The sequence below is a fragment of the Coregonus clupeaformis genome, unplaced genomic scaffold (genome assembly GCF_020615455.1).
Source record: "Coregonus clupeaformis isolate EN_2021a unplaced genomic scaffold, ASM2061545v1 scaf2625, whole genome shotgun sequence".
Classification (NCBI taxonomy): Eukaryota; Metazoa; Chordata; class Actinopteri; order Salmoniformes; family Salmonidae; genus Coregonus; species Coregonus clupeaformis.
The window spans coordinates 39,111-54,017 of NW_025536079.1; the positions used below are offsets into that span (position 1 = coordinate 39,111).

Here is a 14,907-nt window from a genome sequence, read left to right on the forward strand (position 1 = left end):
CTGAGTGTATAGCCTAAAAGGTGTTGACAACACGGTGTTAAAAATCAAATGGTGCGTAGCCTATAGGTTGAAGGCAAATAAACAGAAATGGTATTGCCCATTGTAAACACTCACTACGGTATTAAACCACAAATATAATTGTGTTTGTAAAACTCATAATAGTAGGTGTCCTGTAGCTAGTCCTATTTTGACAAGCAAGCAAAATAGTTGGTCAGCTCAACTAGACCCTTGTGGCGACGCAACATCGTGCGCTGGCAACATTGTTTCTACTCCTTTCAAAGCGGCATAGCAGTAGCCATTCTGATGGATAGTGTGATTGTAAACCTAAATGAAGCCACAACATTTGGCTACTTACCAGAAACGATGTACGTTGTTTCGACCTGACTTCCAGACCTCGATAGGCGCTTCCTCGGAGGCCGGATTCCCGTCTTTCCACCCACCAGTAAAAACAGTTCGTCACGTCTTGCTTTCGCTTGCGCACCTTATTCCGTATAGAATGTTCTCACATGAACACAGTTTTCAAAGTTCAAATGATAAAAATGACAGACCAGATTCTGAAAGCTCACTTCTATGACGAGCAGGAGCTTATGGGGAGTGAGAACGGATTGTGTCGGTGGATGAACCCGTAGGGCTGCAAGCTGTGGCTGCCGCATTCTGACGCCTCCGCCTATGCTGCTGCTGACATGAAGAGAGAGAGAGATGGGGGAAATGAAGTGAATGCGATTGGTGGCCGCCTACCAGCAGCACCAATATGGCCCTTCATTCAATGAGTAGTTTTGTAGCGCCTCCTGCAGTAGGGCTACTACACAGATAAATCATAGCCTACATTCCTGACAACTAGGCCTATTAATCAGTGGTGCAAAAGTACCTAAATAAAAATACTTTAAAGTACTACCTAAGTCGTTTTTTTGGGGGTGTCTATACTTTACTTTACTATTTCTATTTTTGACAACTTTTACTTTTACTTCACTACATTCCTAAAGGAAGTAATGTACCTTTTACTCCATACATTTTATCTGACACCCAAAAGTATTCGTTACATTTTGAATGCTTAGCAGGACAGAAAAATTGTCCAATTCACGCACTTATCAAGAGAACATCCCTGGTCATCCCTACTGCCTCTGATCTGGAGGACTCACTAAACATACATGCTTCGTTTGTAAATGATGTCTGAGTGTTGGTGTGCCCCTGGCTATCCATAAATTAAAAATACAAGAAAATGGTGCCATCTGGTTTGCTTAATATAAGGATTTTGAAATGATTTATACTTTTACTTTTGATACTTAAATATATTTAAAACAAAATACTTTTAGACTTTTACTCAAGAAGTATTTTACCGGGGGACTTTCAGTTTTACTTGAGTCATTTTCTATTAAGATATCTTTACTTTTACTAAAGTATGACAATTGTGTACTTTTTCCATTACTGCTATTAATTTATAACTCTCTTGGAATTGGATTGGGCCCTTTGATTTTGGAAGCATGCATGGATCGATCTACTTAGGCTAAATTAATTATCACTTGAGTCTGCGTCTGTTTATCTCTGTCTTCTACTTGTTCATTCAAGGCTATATATGTTGCATGTTTTGTAAGTTTGTCACAAAGATGCTCTGTTTTCTTTTCTTCTCTCACGCAGATGGTTGTCATCGGACTGGGTTGGGGAGTGGTATTTAGTGTTTAGTGTCCAATTATTTGTTTGCTTGTTTGTTGTTGTTGTTGTTGACCATGACTGAAATTAGCTCTGAGACCAGGCTGAAATAGTGGAAAGCTTCCATTCAATTAATAGTGTGTGTGTGTGTGTGTGTGTGTGTGTGTGTGTGTGTGTGTGTGTGTGTGTTCTGTGTGTTTGGTTTTACTATCCTTGTGGGGACCAAAAGTCCTCACAAGGATAGTAAATCAAGGAAAATTGTGGGGATATTTTGCTGGTCGCCACAAGGAAAAAATTATATTGTAGGCTTGGGGTGTAGGGTTAGGGTTACAATTAGGGTTAGCATTAGGGTTATGGGTTAGGTTTAGGGTTAGGTTTAGGGGGTTTTAGGGTTACGGTAAGGGTTAGGATTAAGGTTAAGGTTAGGATAATGGTTAGGTGTAAGGGAAAATAGGATTTTTGAATGGGACTCAATTGTTTGTACCCCACAAGAATAGTAAAACAAACGAGTGTGTGTGTGTGTGTGTGTGTGTGTGTGTGTGTGTGTGTGTGTGTGTGCGCGCGCGCGCGCGCGTGTGTCAATGTCCTTCTCACTTGTGGACTTTGACCTAGTTGGAGAGTAGTCTACACCAGCAGCATAGGCCTACATAACAGTGGCCATAGGACTGTCTGTCACTGTGTAGATTGAAGACGCATCGGCATACAAAATAAAGGAATACAGAATAAAACATATATTCTTGCAAAATGTCTCGAGCGGCAGACAGACTGAAAGTGGTCTTGAATCATCTAGATCGACCATCTTCTTTTGTTGTATCCTTTTCAACTGTTTTACTGAAAATGTCGTGTGTTTCTCCATGGCTGAGCCGTGCTGGAATTTCTGACCGACTTTCAGGGACTGTGTGTCGGTACAGCTTCGCAGGACAGGCCGGGGCATGAGTAAATTGTCAGGCCTTTTCAGAGCGAACTGAACATTGGGAGGGGAACTATAATACTGCAAAATGTATTTATTTTCTGTAGGCTAAATGTGTTTATTTATCCATATAAGACTACGATATCTTATTGGCTATGTATGCGTAAAAGGCGCGCTTGTGTAGTCTAACTATTAGGCTATAGCTATTCACAATTTAATTTGTTGACAATAATTAACATAGTTTACATAAATGTGTAATAGCTACAAATAAAATATGATCTTAACTCATTGCATAAAGCAAGCATCTTCTACCTCTGGCCAAAACGTTGCCTACTATCAACCACAAGCACTGAGGTAAGTGACACCTCAATCTCATATTTGGGCTGTTTTTGACTATGTCAATGGCCTTATATTATGACAGTCTAAAAGTATAGGTACTGACCCATGCCCTACTTACTGAACACATTACACAATGCTGAAATCATCTCAGTAGTTCATTCAACTTTGAGTTACGATCACACTGTATCTAAACACTGTAACACAGGCACAGGGTCTAATAAGCGTTTATCACACTGTCATTCACTTGCTGTATCCAGGTATTCCTTTGACAATGATCTGCTGAGCACTGAGCAGAGAATCTCCTATGAGGAGAATGGCTTCCTCCTTATCAAGGGCCTGGTGTCTGGGGAGGACATTGACAGATTCAGGTAAGACCACAACACCATGAGAGAGACAACAGAAAGGTCTCAGATGAGACTGAAAGGAAAACACTAGATAAACAAAAAACAGGCAGCTAACATAGCATGCTCAATGATAAAAGTACTAAAAGACCACATAAGAGAAAAATGGCTGAACATCACTTGACTTGACTTTCTCCACCAGCGCTTCAATATGTCCCGTCTTTGACCCAACATGTAGCATGGTTCACCAGTAGAACACTAGAACACTGCTCCTCTGTACCAGAGACACATGGCTTTACCTGCTGGGCTTAATTAGTGATGCTACAATGAACAAAACTGCTGTTCCTCTAAGGACTGAGTTGGTGTGTCTGCTTATGTGTGTGTCTGTGCCCGTGTGTGTGGCAGGGTGGCGTTTGAGCGGATATGCCGTCGGGAGGTGCAGGTCCCGGGGCTGGTGGTGATGAGGGACGTGTCCATCGCCAAGTCAGAGTTCGTCCCTGACCAGAAGGCCATCTCCAAGCTGCAGGACTTCCAGGAAGACCCTGAGCTATTCCGCTACTGTAGACTGCCTCAGGTGCACACACTGCATGGACACACACACATGGACCCACGTGCGCGTACTGGATCAAGATCTCATCGTTTCCCTTCAAAATTCGACGTATTATGGATGAACATCTATTTTTGATCGATTAATTCTTCATGGTTACAGGGTTAATTCGCGAGGTTACAGGGTTAAAACAGAAACAACTGAAAGGTTAAAAGCTTAGGCATTAATTACGAGTGGTTAAGGCAAAAAAAATAAAATGCGCTATTACCATCAGGTATCATCTGTATTGTTAGTGTTCTCGCAGCTTGCTATATTTTGTGCGCAGTGGTCTGAGCAGCGCGCTTCGGCTCGGAGCATCACGAGTTTGCGTCGGTCAATCGTTGTTCTTTTTTTTGGTGAGCGCTGAGGAAGGCATATACAGTGCATTCGGAAAGTATTCAAACCCCTTTACTTTTTCCCAAATTTTGTTACATTTTAGCCTTATTCTAAAATTGATTAAATAATTTTCCCCCTCATCAATTTACACACAATACCCCATATTGACAAAGCAAAAACTGGTTTTTAGAAATGTTTGCAAAATAATAAAAGAAAACTGAAATGTGACATTTACATAAGTATTCAGACCCTTTACTCCAGGGGTGTCAAATTCATTTTAGCTCAGGGGCCACATGGAGGAAAATCTATTCCCAAGTGGGCCGGACCGGAAAAATCATGGTATATATAACTTAAAAACAACAACTTCAGATTGTTTTCTTTGTTTTAATACGATCAACATACAACATAAAGCTGGAGCCTTTGGACAGTGTGTCCAAAATAGTACAAGCACAACATCACTATTAATCATAAAACACGTCAAGTTTATTTGAAAATTCTAAAGAAAAAGAACACACAAACACACAATGCCTCAGTGATTAACAGAACTGTTTCACAGATCACAGAACTATATCAGGGTGTCATTTCTCAGGCAGAAATGTAGATAAAAATAATGAAATCCTGTTCCCCAAACAAGTGCAAGAACCACAGAGTCAAGAATAGGTTAAATATACAAATAAAATAAAATCAATTAAAAACAATAGCACATCAACATAAAAACATATAAACATAAATCTGAAAGCGTTGCTCAAACTCCCGTAACAGTCCCGTTATTTTATCTTTGAACCGCTTCATGTCTGCCACATGTTGGGTCGCGCACACATTTTTCAGACAGGGGAAGTGAGCTGCATCACCACCGGCAAGTTGCGTCTCCCACAATGACAGCTTCAACTTGAAAGAACGTATGCTGTCATAATACTGCGTGACAACTTTGTTGCGCCCTTGCAGCTGTTTGTTCAAGTTATTCAGGTGCTCTGTAACATCCACCATAAATGCAAGGTCCTGCATCCATTCTGCGGAATGAAATTCTAACACTGGTTTGCCCTTTTCTTCCATGACCTGTTCAATTTCTTCTCGTAAATCAAAGAAACGCCTCAGCACAGCACCTCGGCTTAACCATCTTACCTCAGTGTGGTATGGCAGGCCATAGATGTGGTCTTTCTCTGAGAAGGCTGTCAAACTGACGGTGATTCAGGCTTCTGGATCGGATGAAATTAACAGTTTGGATGACCACCCTTCATGACGTTATCCATCTTTAATGACTTGCAACACAAAGCCTCCTGGTGCAAAATACAGTGAAAAGTCAAAAAATCACGTCCTCCATTTGCAGATTGCACTTTCTCTCTGAACTTTGTCACAACGCCTGCTTTTTCCCGATCATTGAGGGCGCACCATCTGTAGCCAGGCTGACAGCGCGGGACCAGTCCACTCCGACCCTGTCCAGCGCGCCCGACGAGTGCGGTAAAAATATCAGCTGCTGTCGTTGTATCTGTCATCGGCACCAACTCCACGAACTCCTCGGTGACGGTCAATGTGTCATCAACTCCGCAGATGAAAATGGCCAGTTGTGCAACATCTGTAATGTCTGTGCTTTCATCAATTGCAACCCAAAAGCGCAATAAATGACTTTACTTTTTGCTTCAACTGGCTGTCCAAATCCACTGAAAGATCGGAAATCCTGTCTGCATCTGTGTTTCTTGTCAGGCTGATATTTGCAAAAGCCTGCCGCTTTTCAGGGCACACGATCTCCGCTGCCTTCATCATGCATGTTTTTACAAATTCACCCTCACTAAATGGTTTTGAAGCCACTGCGATTTCATTAGCAATGAGGTAGCTAGCTTTCACTGCAGCGTCACTGATGTCTCGGCTGTGAGTAAACACAGACTGCTGTTTCTTCAGACCCGCCAACAGTTCATTCACCTTCTCTCATCTCCGCTTGTCCTTGAAAGTTGTCATATTTGTCGGCATGAAGACTCACATAGTGGCGGCAGAAGGTTATATTCTTTCAGCACTGCAACATGCTCTGAACACACCAAACATACAGCTTTCCCATTCAATTCTGTGAATAAATAGGATTACCATTTTTCTTGGAACACTCTGCACTCTGCGTCCACTTTTCTCTTTTTTGACAGAGACATATTGGGGCAATGAGGGTGCCAAAGCACATAATGTTAAAAGTAGAAGCGTAATAAATATCGTGGGCAAAACAAAGTAGCTCTTGGCTGCACGTGCTTGACCTACTTGCTCTGCCCCGGTATAAACAGTTTGCTTGCTTAACACAATTGCTGTTGCGCCATCCAGTGGACGCAATTGGAACAATCGTTTTTTTTTTTTTTTTTTTTTTTATCATCTCGCGGGCGGATTAAACCCGTTTGCGGGCCTGATCCGGCCCGCGGGCCGGACGTTTGACACCCCTGCTTTACTCAGTACTTTGTTGAAGCACCTTTGTCAGTGATTACAGCCTTGAGTATTCTTGGCTATGATGCTGCAAGCTTGGCACACCTGTGATTTGGGGAGTTTCTCCCAATCTTTTCTGCAGATCCTCTCAAGCTTTGTCAGGTTGGATGGGGAGCGTTGCTGCACAGCTATTTTCAGGTCTTTCCAGAGATCGGGTTGAAGTCCGGGCTCTGGCTGGGCCACTAAGGACATTCAGAGACTTCTCCCGAAGCCACTACTGCATTGTCTTGGCTGAGTGCTTAGGGGTCATTGTCCTGTTGGAAGGTGAACCTTCGCCCCGGTGTGAGGTCCTGAGCGCTCTGGAGCAGGTTTTCATCAAGAATCTCTCTGTACTTTGCTCCGTTAATCTTTCCCTTGATCCAGACTAGTCTCCCAGTCCCTGCCGCTGAAAAACATCCCAACGGCAAGATGCTGCCACCACCATGCTTCACCTTAGGGATGGTGCCAGGTTTCATCCAGACGTGGCGCTTGGCATTCAGGCCAAAGAGTTCAATCTTGGTTTCATCAGACCAGAGAATCTTGTTTCTCATGGTCTGAGAGTCCTTTAGGTGCCTTTTGGCAAACTCCAAGCGGGCTGTCATGTGCTTTGTACTGAGGAGTTGCTTCTGTCTGACCACTCTACCATAAAGGCCTGATTGGTGGAGTGCTGCAGAGATGGTTGTCCTTCTGGAAGGTTCTCCCATCTCCACAGAGAAACTCTAGAGCTCTGTCAGAGTGACCATTGGGTTCTTGGTCATCTCCCTGACCAAGGCCCTTCTCCCCCTATTGCTCAGTTTGGCTTGGCAGCCAGCTCTAGGAAGAGTCTTGGTGGTTCCAAACTTCTTCCATTTAAAAATGATGGAGGCCACTGTGTTCTTGGGGACCTTCAATGTTGCATTATTTGGTACCCTTCCCCAGATCTGTGCCTTGACATAATCCTGTCTCAGAGCTCTATGGACAATTCCTTCGACCTTATGGCTTGGTTTTTTCTCTGACATGCACTGTCAACTGTGGGACCTTATATAGACAGGTGTGTGCCTTTCTAAATCATGTCCAATCAATTGAATTTACTACAGGTGGACTCTAATCAAGTTGTAGAAACATCTCAAGGATGATCAGTGGAAACAGGATGCACCTGAGCTCAATTTCTAGTCTCATAGCAAAGGGTATGAATACTTATGTAAATAAGGTATTTCAGTTTTTTCAATTTGTCATTGAGGGGTATTGTGTGTAGATTGATGAAAAAAATACATATTTAATTCATTTTAGAATAAGGCTGTAACGTAACAAAATGTGGAAAAAGTCAAGGGTCTGAATACTTTCCGAATGCACTGTATATCGACGTTCTTCAAACGTCCAAAATCGAAGTCTATTTCTAGTGATCAGGCAGCACACACACACACACACACACACACACACACACACACACAGTGTGTCTGTCTTTCTTTCCATTTTTTCTTTCTTTTTTCCACATCAAGTTTTTATTATTTCAATTGTCTTTGTCTTTCTCAGATCCTGAATTATGTGGAGTGTTTCACTGGTCCCAACATCATGGCCATGCACACCATGCTGATCAACAAGCCCCCAGACACAGGTACAGAATAGTGTGACCCTTATCTAACCTCTCACCCCTGACCCTCAACCCCTAACACTGACCCTTATCCAGAAAGACACACATAGACACACCTTCTTGAGAGTGAAAACAAAGAGCCTGCCTATTTAATCCAATGTATGTTTATGTTTCTCAGGTAATAAGACGTCTCGCCACCCCATGCACCAGGACCTGCACTATTTTCCATTCCGTCCGGCGGACCGCATTGTGTGTTCCTGGACCGCCATGGAGAAAGTTCACAGCCAGAACGGCTGCCTGGTGGTCCTGCCTGGTTCTCACCACGGCACCCTCAAAGAACACGACTACCCAGAGTGGGAGGTGATACACACATACACACCTGCATCCTCAACAAGCACGACTACCCCCACTAGATCTTGTGACATCACTTCCCTTTCCTCTTCCTCAGGGCGGGATCAATAAGATGTATCACGGTGTCCGTGACTATGACCCCAATCATCCCAGGTTGCACCTGGAGATGGAGAAAGGAGACACAGTGTTCTTCCACCCTCTATTGATCCACGGATCTGGAATGAACCAGACGCAGGGCTTCCGCAAGGTAACACACTCACCCCTGAAAAACACTCTGGAAGCCATCGATACATAACCATTCTAGGATCCTTAAATCATGGAAGAGTGTGTGTGTGTGTGTGTGTGTGTAGGCCATCTCCTGCCACTATGCCAGTGCTGACTGCTACTACATTGACGTGAGGGGAACCACCCAGGAGAACATAGGGCAGGAGGTGAAAGAGATCGCAGCAAGGAAATATGCTGTTGATGATGTCACATTTGAGGTACATCTCTGCAGGAGTGATACAGTACACATCAAACACATGTTAATAAACTGTGTATAACAGTGTGCTGTGTCTAAAACTGTCTGTTTTGTGTGTGTTATAGGATACCTGGGCTGTAAGGGGCCGTCTGGTGCAAGGGGATAGGACCAATCTGTGAGAGAGCCCGCCACCGCAGTGTGACGGTCACTCACCACTAACAACCTGCCAATCAAAGGAGATTGAAAAGAGTTGACAAATCTACCAGCCAATAAACTGAGACTCAGTGACGGGAGTAATGTATTCATTAGGTGAGAGAGATTGTCCAAGAGTCCAGTCAGGGATGTTTGCTGGGTGTGTTTAACATATTAAACTAAAGGGACGTTAATTGCAGTTAAATATTGATTGAAGTGATCATCTTCTGCCTAACAATAAAGCACTTACTGTGTGGTGGACTGGAGTGAGAGGAGCAGAGGTAGAATGTGAGAGATAGAGAGAGAGAGAGAGAGAGAGAGACTGGGAGTGTGTACGAGAGAGGTGAGTGGATGAAGGTGAATAGGAGGCTATTTCTGTTATGAATATGAGTATGTTTTAGTACACTTTGGAAACCAGGTACTCAGGGTGTCACTTTGTAGACCAGTCCGCCATGAAATACCAGTAACCTTGATGCCTTAATATAACAGAATCCTAGTTGTATTTTACATCACCTCCCTTAACAATCAAATCTATGCTGCTTTTAATGAGTGTAATGAGTACTTATGTTTAAAAACGGTTTGTAAATTAGTTTATATGTGATTTCCTTTCATTATTGTCGATGTGACTGGCAATAAACGGACTCAGAATCAATTGCTTCACTCTCTTTATTGTCTGTTCATTGGAGTTCTAGTGAGGATGGTGAGGTACTCTCTTGGTTTCCTCACTCCTTTGTGCCGCATCCCAGACACACACTCACCACCTCAGAGACCATTTTGATCCCCTTAATCTGATGTATTTTACCTAAACCTTCCCCTTCCCCCTCGGCCCAATCTGCTTTCCAGACACGCTCCCAGCCAGCTCCTTCCCCCAGCCAAAAGCCTTATGAATATTCAGCAGCTAAAGCTTTTTGAAATCTCCATCACCGTGGAGATCAGGGATAGGGGATGGGACAATAAGGACAATTTAAAGAGCATTACAATTAAGATGGATAGCATCCACCTTCAATTTCCATATACAGCACCAGTCTGGATACCTGACATGTGGTAGGATGTACGTATGTGTGAGGGAAAGAGAATTTGTGTGTGTGAGGGAGCGTTTTCCCTGTGTTTTCAAATGGAGGCTGAGATGTTTCCTGACTAGGGCTGGTGCCTCTCCTGTGGAACCAAAGAAAACACCTGAGGGCTGTGTGTGTGCCATGTCACGCGCGTCTGTGTGTCATGGAAAGGAGAACAGCCATTCCATTCAGAGTAAAGCGGAAAACCTTAAGTCTATCAGTTAATCAGACAGACACCATACATGAAATCCTACCAACCCTAAACATGTAATTCCAGTGTCAAAATCCAGACCCACAAACCTCATACTCTTTTCATGATCACACACACACACACACACGCGGTCTCTAAGCCAGGATACTGTCCTGCACTCACTCGCTCGCTCACTCACTCATTCACTCAGAAAAACAGGAGCCAAGGACAGACTCCCTGCCTAGTTTCCTACTGAGAGACTCTTAAAGAGAGGAGTTCAGTCTCAACACCATCTTCTTTTCTTGATTTGTCCAATACATAGTCACCTGCATGTGTTTATGTAAATCAGGGGTGTCAAACGTCCGGCCCACGGGCAGGATCAGGCCCAAAGCGGGTTTAATCCGGCCCGCGAGATGATTTTGAAAAAAAAAAAAAATATATATATATATATATATATATATATATATATATATATATATATTTTTTTTTTGTAAAGTATAAAAAATGCGCTGCAATTTTTCAATAAAATAAACTGCTGTTCCAATTGCGTCCACTGGATGGCGCAATAGCAATTGTGTTAAGCAAGCAAACTGTTTATACCGGGGCAGAGCAAGTAGGTCAAGCACGTGCAGCCAATGAGCTACTTTGTTTTGCCCCGCGATATTTATTACGGCTTCTACTTTTAACATTATGTGCTTTGGCACCCTCATTGCCCCAATATGTCTCTGTCAAAAAAGAGAAAAGTGGACGCAGAGTGCAGAGTGTTCCAAGAAAAATGGTCATCCTATTTATTCACGGAATTGAATGGGAAAGCTGTATGTTTGGTGTGTTCAGAGCATGTTGCAGTGCTGAAAGAATATAACCTTCTCAGTCGCCACTATGTGAGTCTTCATGCCGACAAATATGACAACTTTCAAGGACAGCGGAGATGAGAGAAGGTGAATGAACTGTTGGCGGGTCTGAAGAAACAGCAGTCTGTGTTACTCACAGCCGAGACATCAGTGGCGCTGCAGTGAAAGCTAGCTACCTCATTGCTAATGAAATCACAGTGGCTTCAAAACCATTTAGTGAGGGTGAATTTGTAAAAACATGCATGATGAAGGCAGCGGAGATTGTGTGCCCTGAAAAGCGGCAGGCTTTTGCAAATATCAGCCTGACAAGAAACACAGTTGCAGACAGGATTTCCGATCTTTCAGTGGATTTGGACAGCCAGTTGAAGCAAAAAGTAAAGTCATTTATTGCGCTTTTCGGTTGCAATTGATGAAAGCACGGACATTACAGATGTTGCACAACTGGCCATTTTCATCCGGAGTTGATGACACATTGACCGTCACCGAGGAGTTCGTGGAGTTGGTGCCGATGACAGATACAACAACAGCAGCTGATATTTTTACCGCACTCGTCGGCGCGCTGGACAGGGTCGGAGTGGACTGGTCCCGCGCTGTCAGCCTGGCTACAGATGGTGCGCCCTCAATGATCGGGAAAAAAGCAGGCGTTGTGACAAAGTTCGAGAGAAAGTGCAATCTGCAAATGGAGGACGTGATTTTTAGACTTTTCACTGTATTTTTGCACCAGGAGGCTTTGTGTTGCAAGTCATTAAAGATGGATAACGTCATGAAGGTGGTCATCCAAACTGTTAATTTCATCCGATCCAGAAGCCTGAATCACCGTCAGTTTGACAGCCTTCTCAGAGAGAAAGACCACATCTATGGCCTGCCATACCACACTGAGGTAAGATGGTTAAGCGAGGTGCTGTGCTGAGGCGTTTCTTTGATTTACAAGAAGAAATTGAACAGTTCATGGAAGAAAAGGGCAAACCAGTGTTAGAATTTCATTCCGCAGAATGGATGCAGGACCTTGCATTTATGGTGGATGTTACAGAGCACCTGAATAACTTGAACAAACAGCTGCAAGGGCGCAACAAAGTTGTCGCGCAGTATTATGACAGCATACGTTCTTTCAAGTTGAAGCTGTCATTGTGGGAGACGCAACTTGCCGGTGGTGATGCAGCTCACTTCCCCTGTCTGAAAATGTGTGGCGACCCAACATGTGGCAGACATGAAGCGGTTCAAAGATAAAATAACGGGACTGTTACGGGAGTTTGAGCAACACTTTCAGATTTATGTTTATATGTTTTTATGTTGATGTGCTATTGTTTTTAATTGATTTTATTTTATTTGTATATTTAACCTATTCTTGACTCTGTGGTTCTTGCACTTGTTTGGGGAACAGGTTTTCATTATTTGTATCTACATTTCTGCCTGAGAAATGACACCCTGATATAGTTCTGTGATCTGTGATATACTTCTGTGAATCACTGAGGCATTGTGTGTTTGTGTGTTCTTTGTCCTCAGAACTTTCAAATAACTTGAGGTGTTTTATGATTAATAGTGATGTTGTGCTTTTTGGACACTGTCCTCAGGCTCCAGCTTTATGTTTATATGTTTTTATGTTGATGTGCTATTGTTTTTAATTGTTTTTATTTTATTTGTATATTTAACCTATTCTTGACTCTGTGGTTCTTGCACTTGTTTGGGGAACAGGATTTCATTATTTTTATCTACATTTCTGCCTGAGAAATGACACCCTGATATAGTTCTGTGATCTGTGAAACAGTTCTGTTAATCACCGAGGCATTGTGTGTTTGTGTGTTCTTTGTCCTCAGAACTTTCAAATAACTTGAGGTGTTTTATGATTCATAGTGATGTTGTGCTTTTGGACACTGTCCTCAGGCTCCAGCTTTATGTTTATATGTTTTTATGTTGATGTGCTATTGTTTTTAATTGTTTTTATTTTATTTGTATATTTAACCTATTCTTGACTCTGTGGTTCTTGCACTTGTTTGGGGAACAGGATTTCATTATTTTTATCTACATTTCTGCCTGAGAAATGACACCTGATATAGTTCTGTGATCTGTGAAACAGTTATGTGAATCACTGAGGCATTGTGTGTTTGTGTGTTCTTTTTCTTTAGAATTTTCAAATAAACTTGACGTGTTTTATGATTAATAGTGATGTTGTGCTTGTACTATTTTGGACACACTGTCCTCAGGCTCCAGCTTTATGTTGTATGTTGATCGTATTAAAACAAAGAAAACAATCTGAAGTTGTTGTTTTTAAGTTATATATACCATGATTTTTCGGTCCGGCCCACTTGGGAATAGATTTTCCTCCATGTGGCCCCTGAGCTAAAATGAGTTTGACACCCCTGATGTAAATGCATAAGCAGTCCTTAAGGTGGCGTCATCGAGTTACTGCATGAGTAAACTGCATGATGTCTTTGCAGTATTTATGGAGGTGGTCTGGCTGTTTGTCATTATTGTAGCTACATACATACTGAAGGTAGATTCCTTTTAGAGGAAAGAAGAAAAAAGCTGAACTCAGGAGGCTGAAAAGATTTGGCATGGGCCCTCAGATCCTCAAAAAGTTATACAGCTGCACCACTGAGAGCATCTTGACTGGCTGCATCACAACTTGCCCATATGGAAATGATATAGAAGAATTTAACAAGATTCTTATATGTTCTACCTGGAACTTGTCAGTAATACATACGGCAGCAAATACCCTTACAAGATTCATAGAAGATTCTTATAATATCTGACTTATATGGGTGGTTAACATTTAGACAACAGAAATGTTGCATGTGTTATATAAAAAACATACAAGAGACATGTAAGCTAAGCCTTCTAAGATCTCACATACATGGGACATACACGTTTCAGCACTTGCATAACACTGTCTGACGTCATTGACGCATGCAATGTGACACTTGTTGAAAAGGAGGAGAGCAGGAGAGTAAGAAGAGCAGAAGGGGGAGGAGAGGAGGAGGAGGAAGAGAAGTGAAGGAGGACAAGAGGAGGAGGGGGAGGAGGAGGGGATAGAAGAGGAGGAAGAGGATAGAAGGACCGGAGGAGGAGAGGAGGAGGGTGTGGAGGAGGAGGACAGGGAAAGGATAGGAAAGGAGGAGGAGGAGGAGGAGGAGAGGGAGAGGAAGAGGGATGGGAAGGAGGAGAGGAGGAGGAGGAGGGAGGAGGATAGAAGAGGAGGAGGAGAGGAGAGAAGAGGAAGAGGAGGACAGGGAAAGGATAAGGGAAGTGGAGGAGGAGGAGGAGGAGGAGAGGGAGAGGAAGAGGAGAGAAGAGAAGAGGAGGAGAATGACAGGGGAAAGGATAAGGAGGAGGAGGAGGAGGAGGAGGAGGAGGAGGAGGAGGAATTACTTTGATAGCGTCAGTGAATCTATGTAGTTAAGTGGAGAGCTCTCAACAATCATTCTCACGATAACACATTGCTAATAGTCAGTGACAAATATCAAAACTATGCAGGGCTGGGCTTAGTTAAAACCGCTGGATAGGAGACCAAAGGGATAGCTGTAGATAGATCAGCTGTCCAGTAGGAGGTGCTGCCCAGCCCTAACCATGGAAACTCATACCTGAAAATATATATACAAATATTGTATTTATCTTATAGTAATTGTCATGACTTGTGAAGCCTACAGTA

General features: G+C 42.9%; 1 protein-coding gene across 1 annotated transcript; it reads left to right on the forward strand.

Annotated features, from left to right (window-relative positions):
- Positions 1 to 2,274: 2,274 nt before the first annotated feature.
- LOC121559132 (phytanoyl-CoA dioxygenase, peroxisomal) lies at positions 2,275 to 9,817 on the forward strand. The gene is made up of 9 exons (XM_041872440.2): positions 2,275 to 2,457; positions 2,856 to 2,911; positions 3,154 to 3,264; positions 3,643 to 3,811; positions 8,105 to 8,186; positions 8,341 to 8,522; positions 8,611 to 8,760; positions 8,864 to 8,995; positions 9,099 to 9,817. The coding sequence occupies exons 1-9, from the start codon at positions 2,392 to 2,394 to the stop codon at positions 9,150 to 9,152; spliced, it is 1,002 nt and encodes a 333-aa protein (XP_041728374.1). The 5' UTR covers positions 2,275 to 2,391; the 3' UTR covers positions 9,153 to 9,817.
- The last annotated feature ends 5,090 nt before the right edge of the window (positions 9,818 to 14,907 follow it).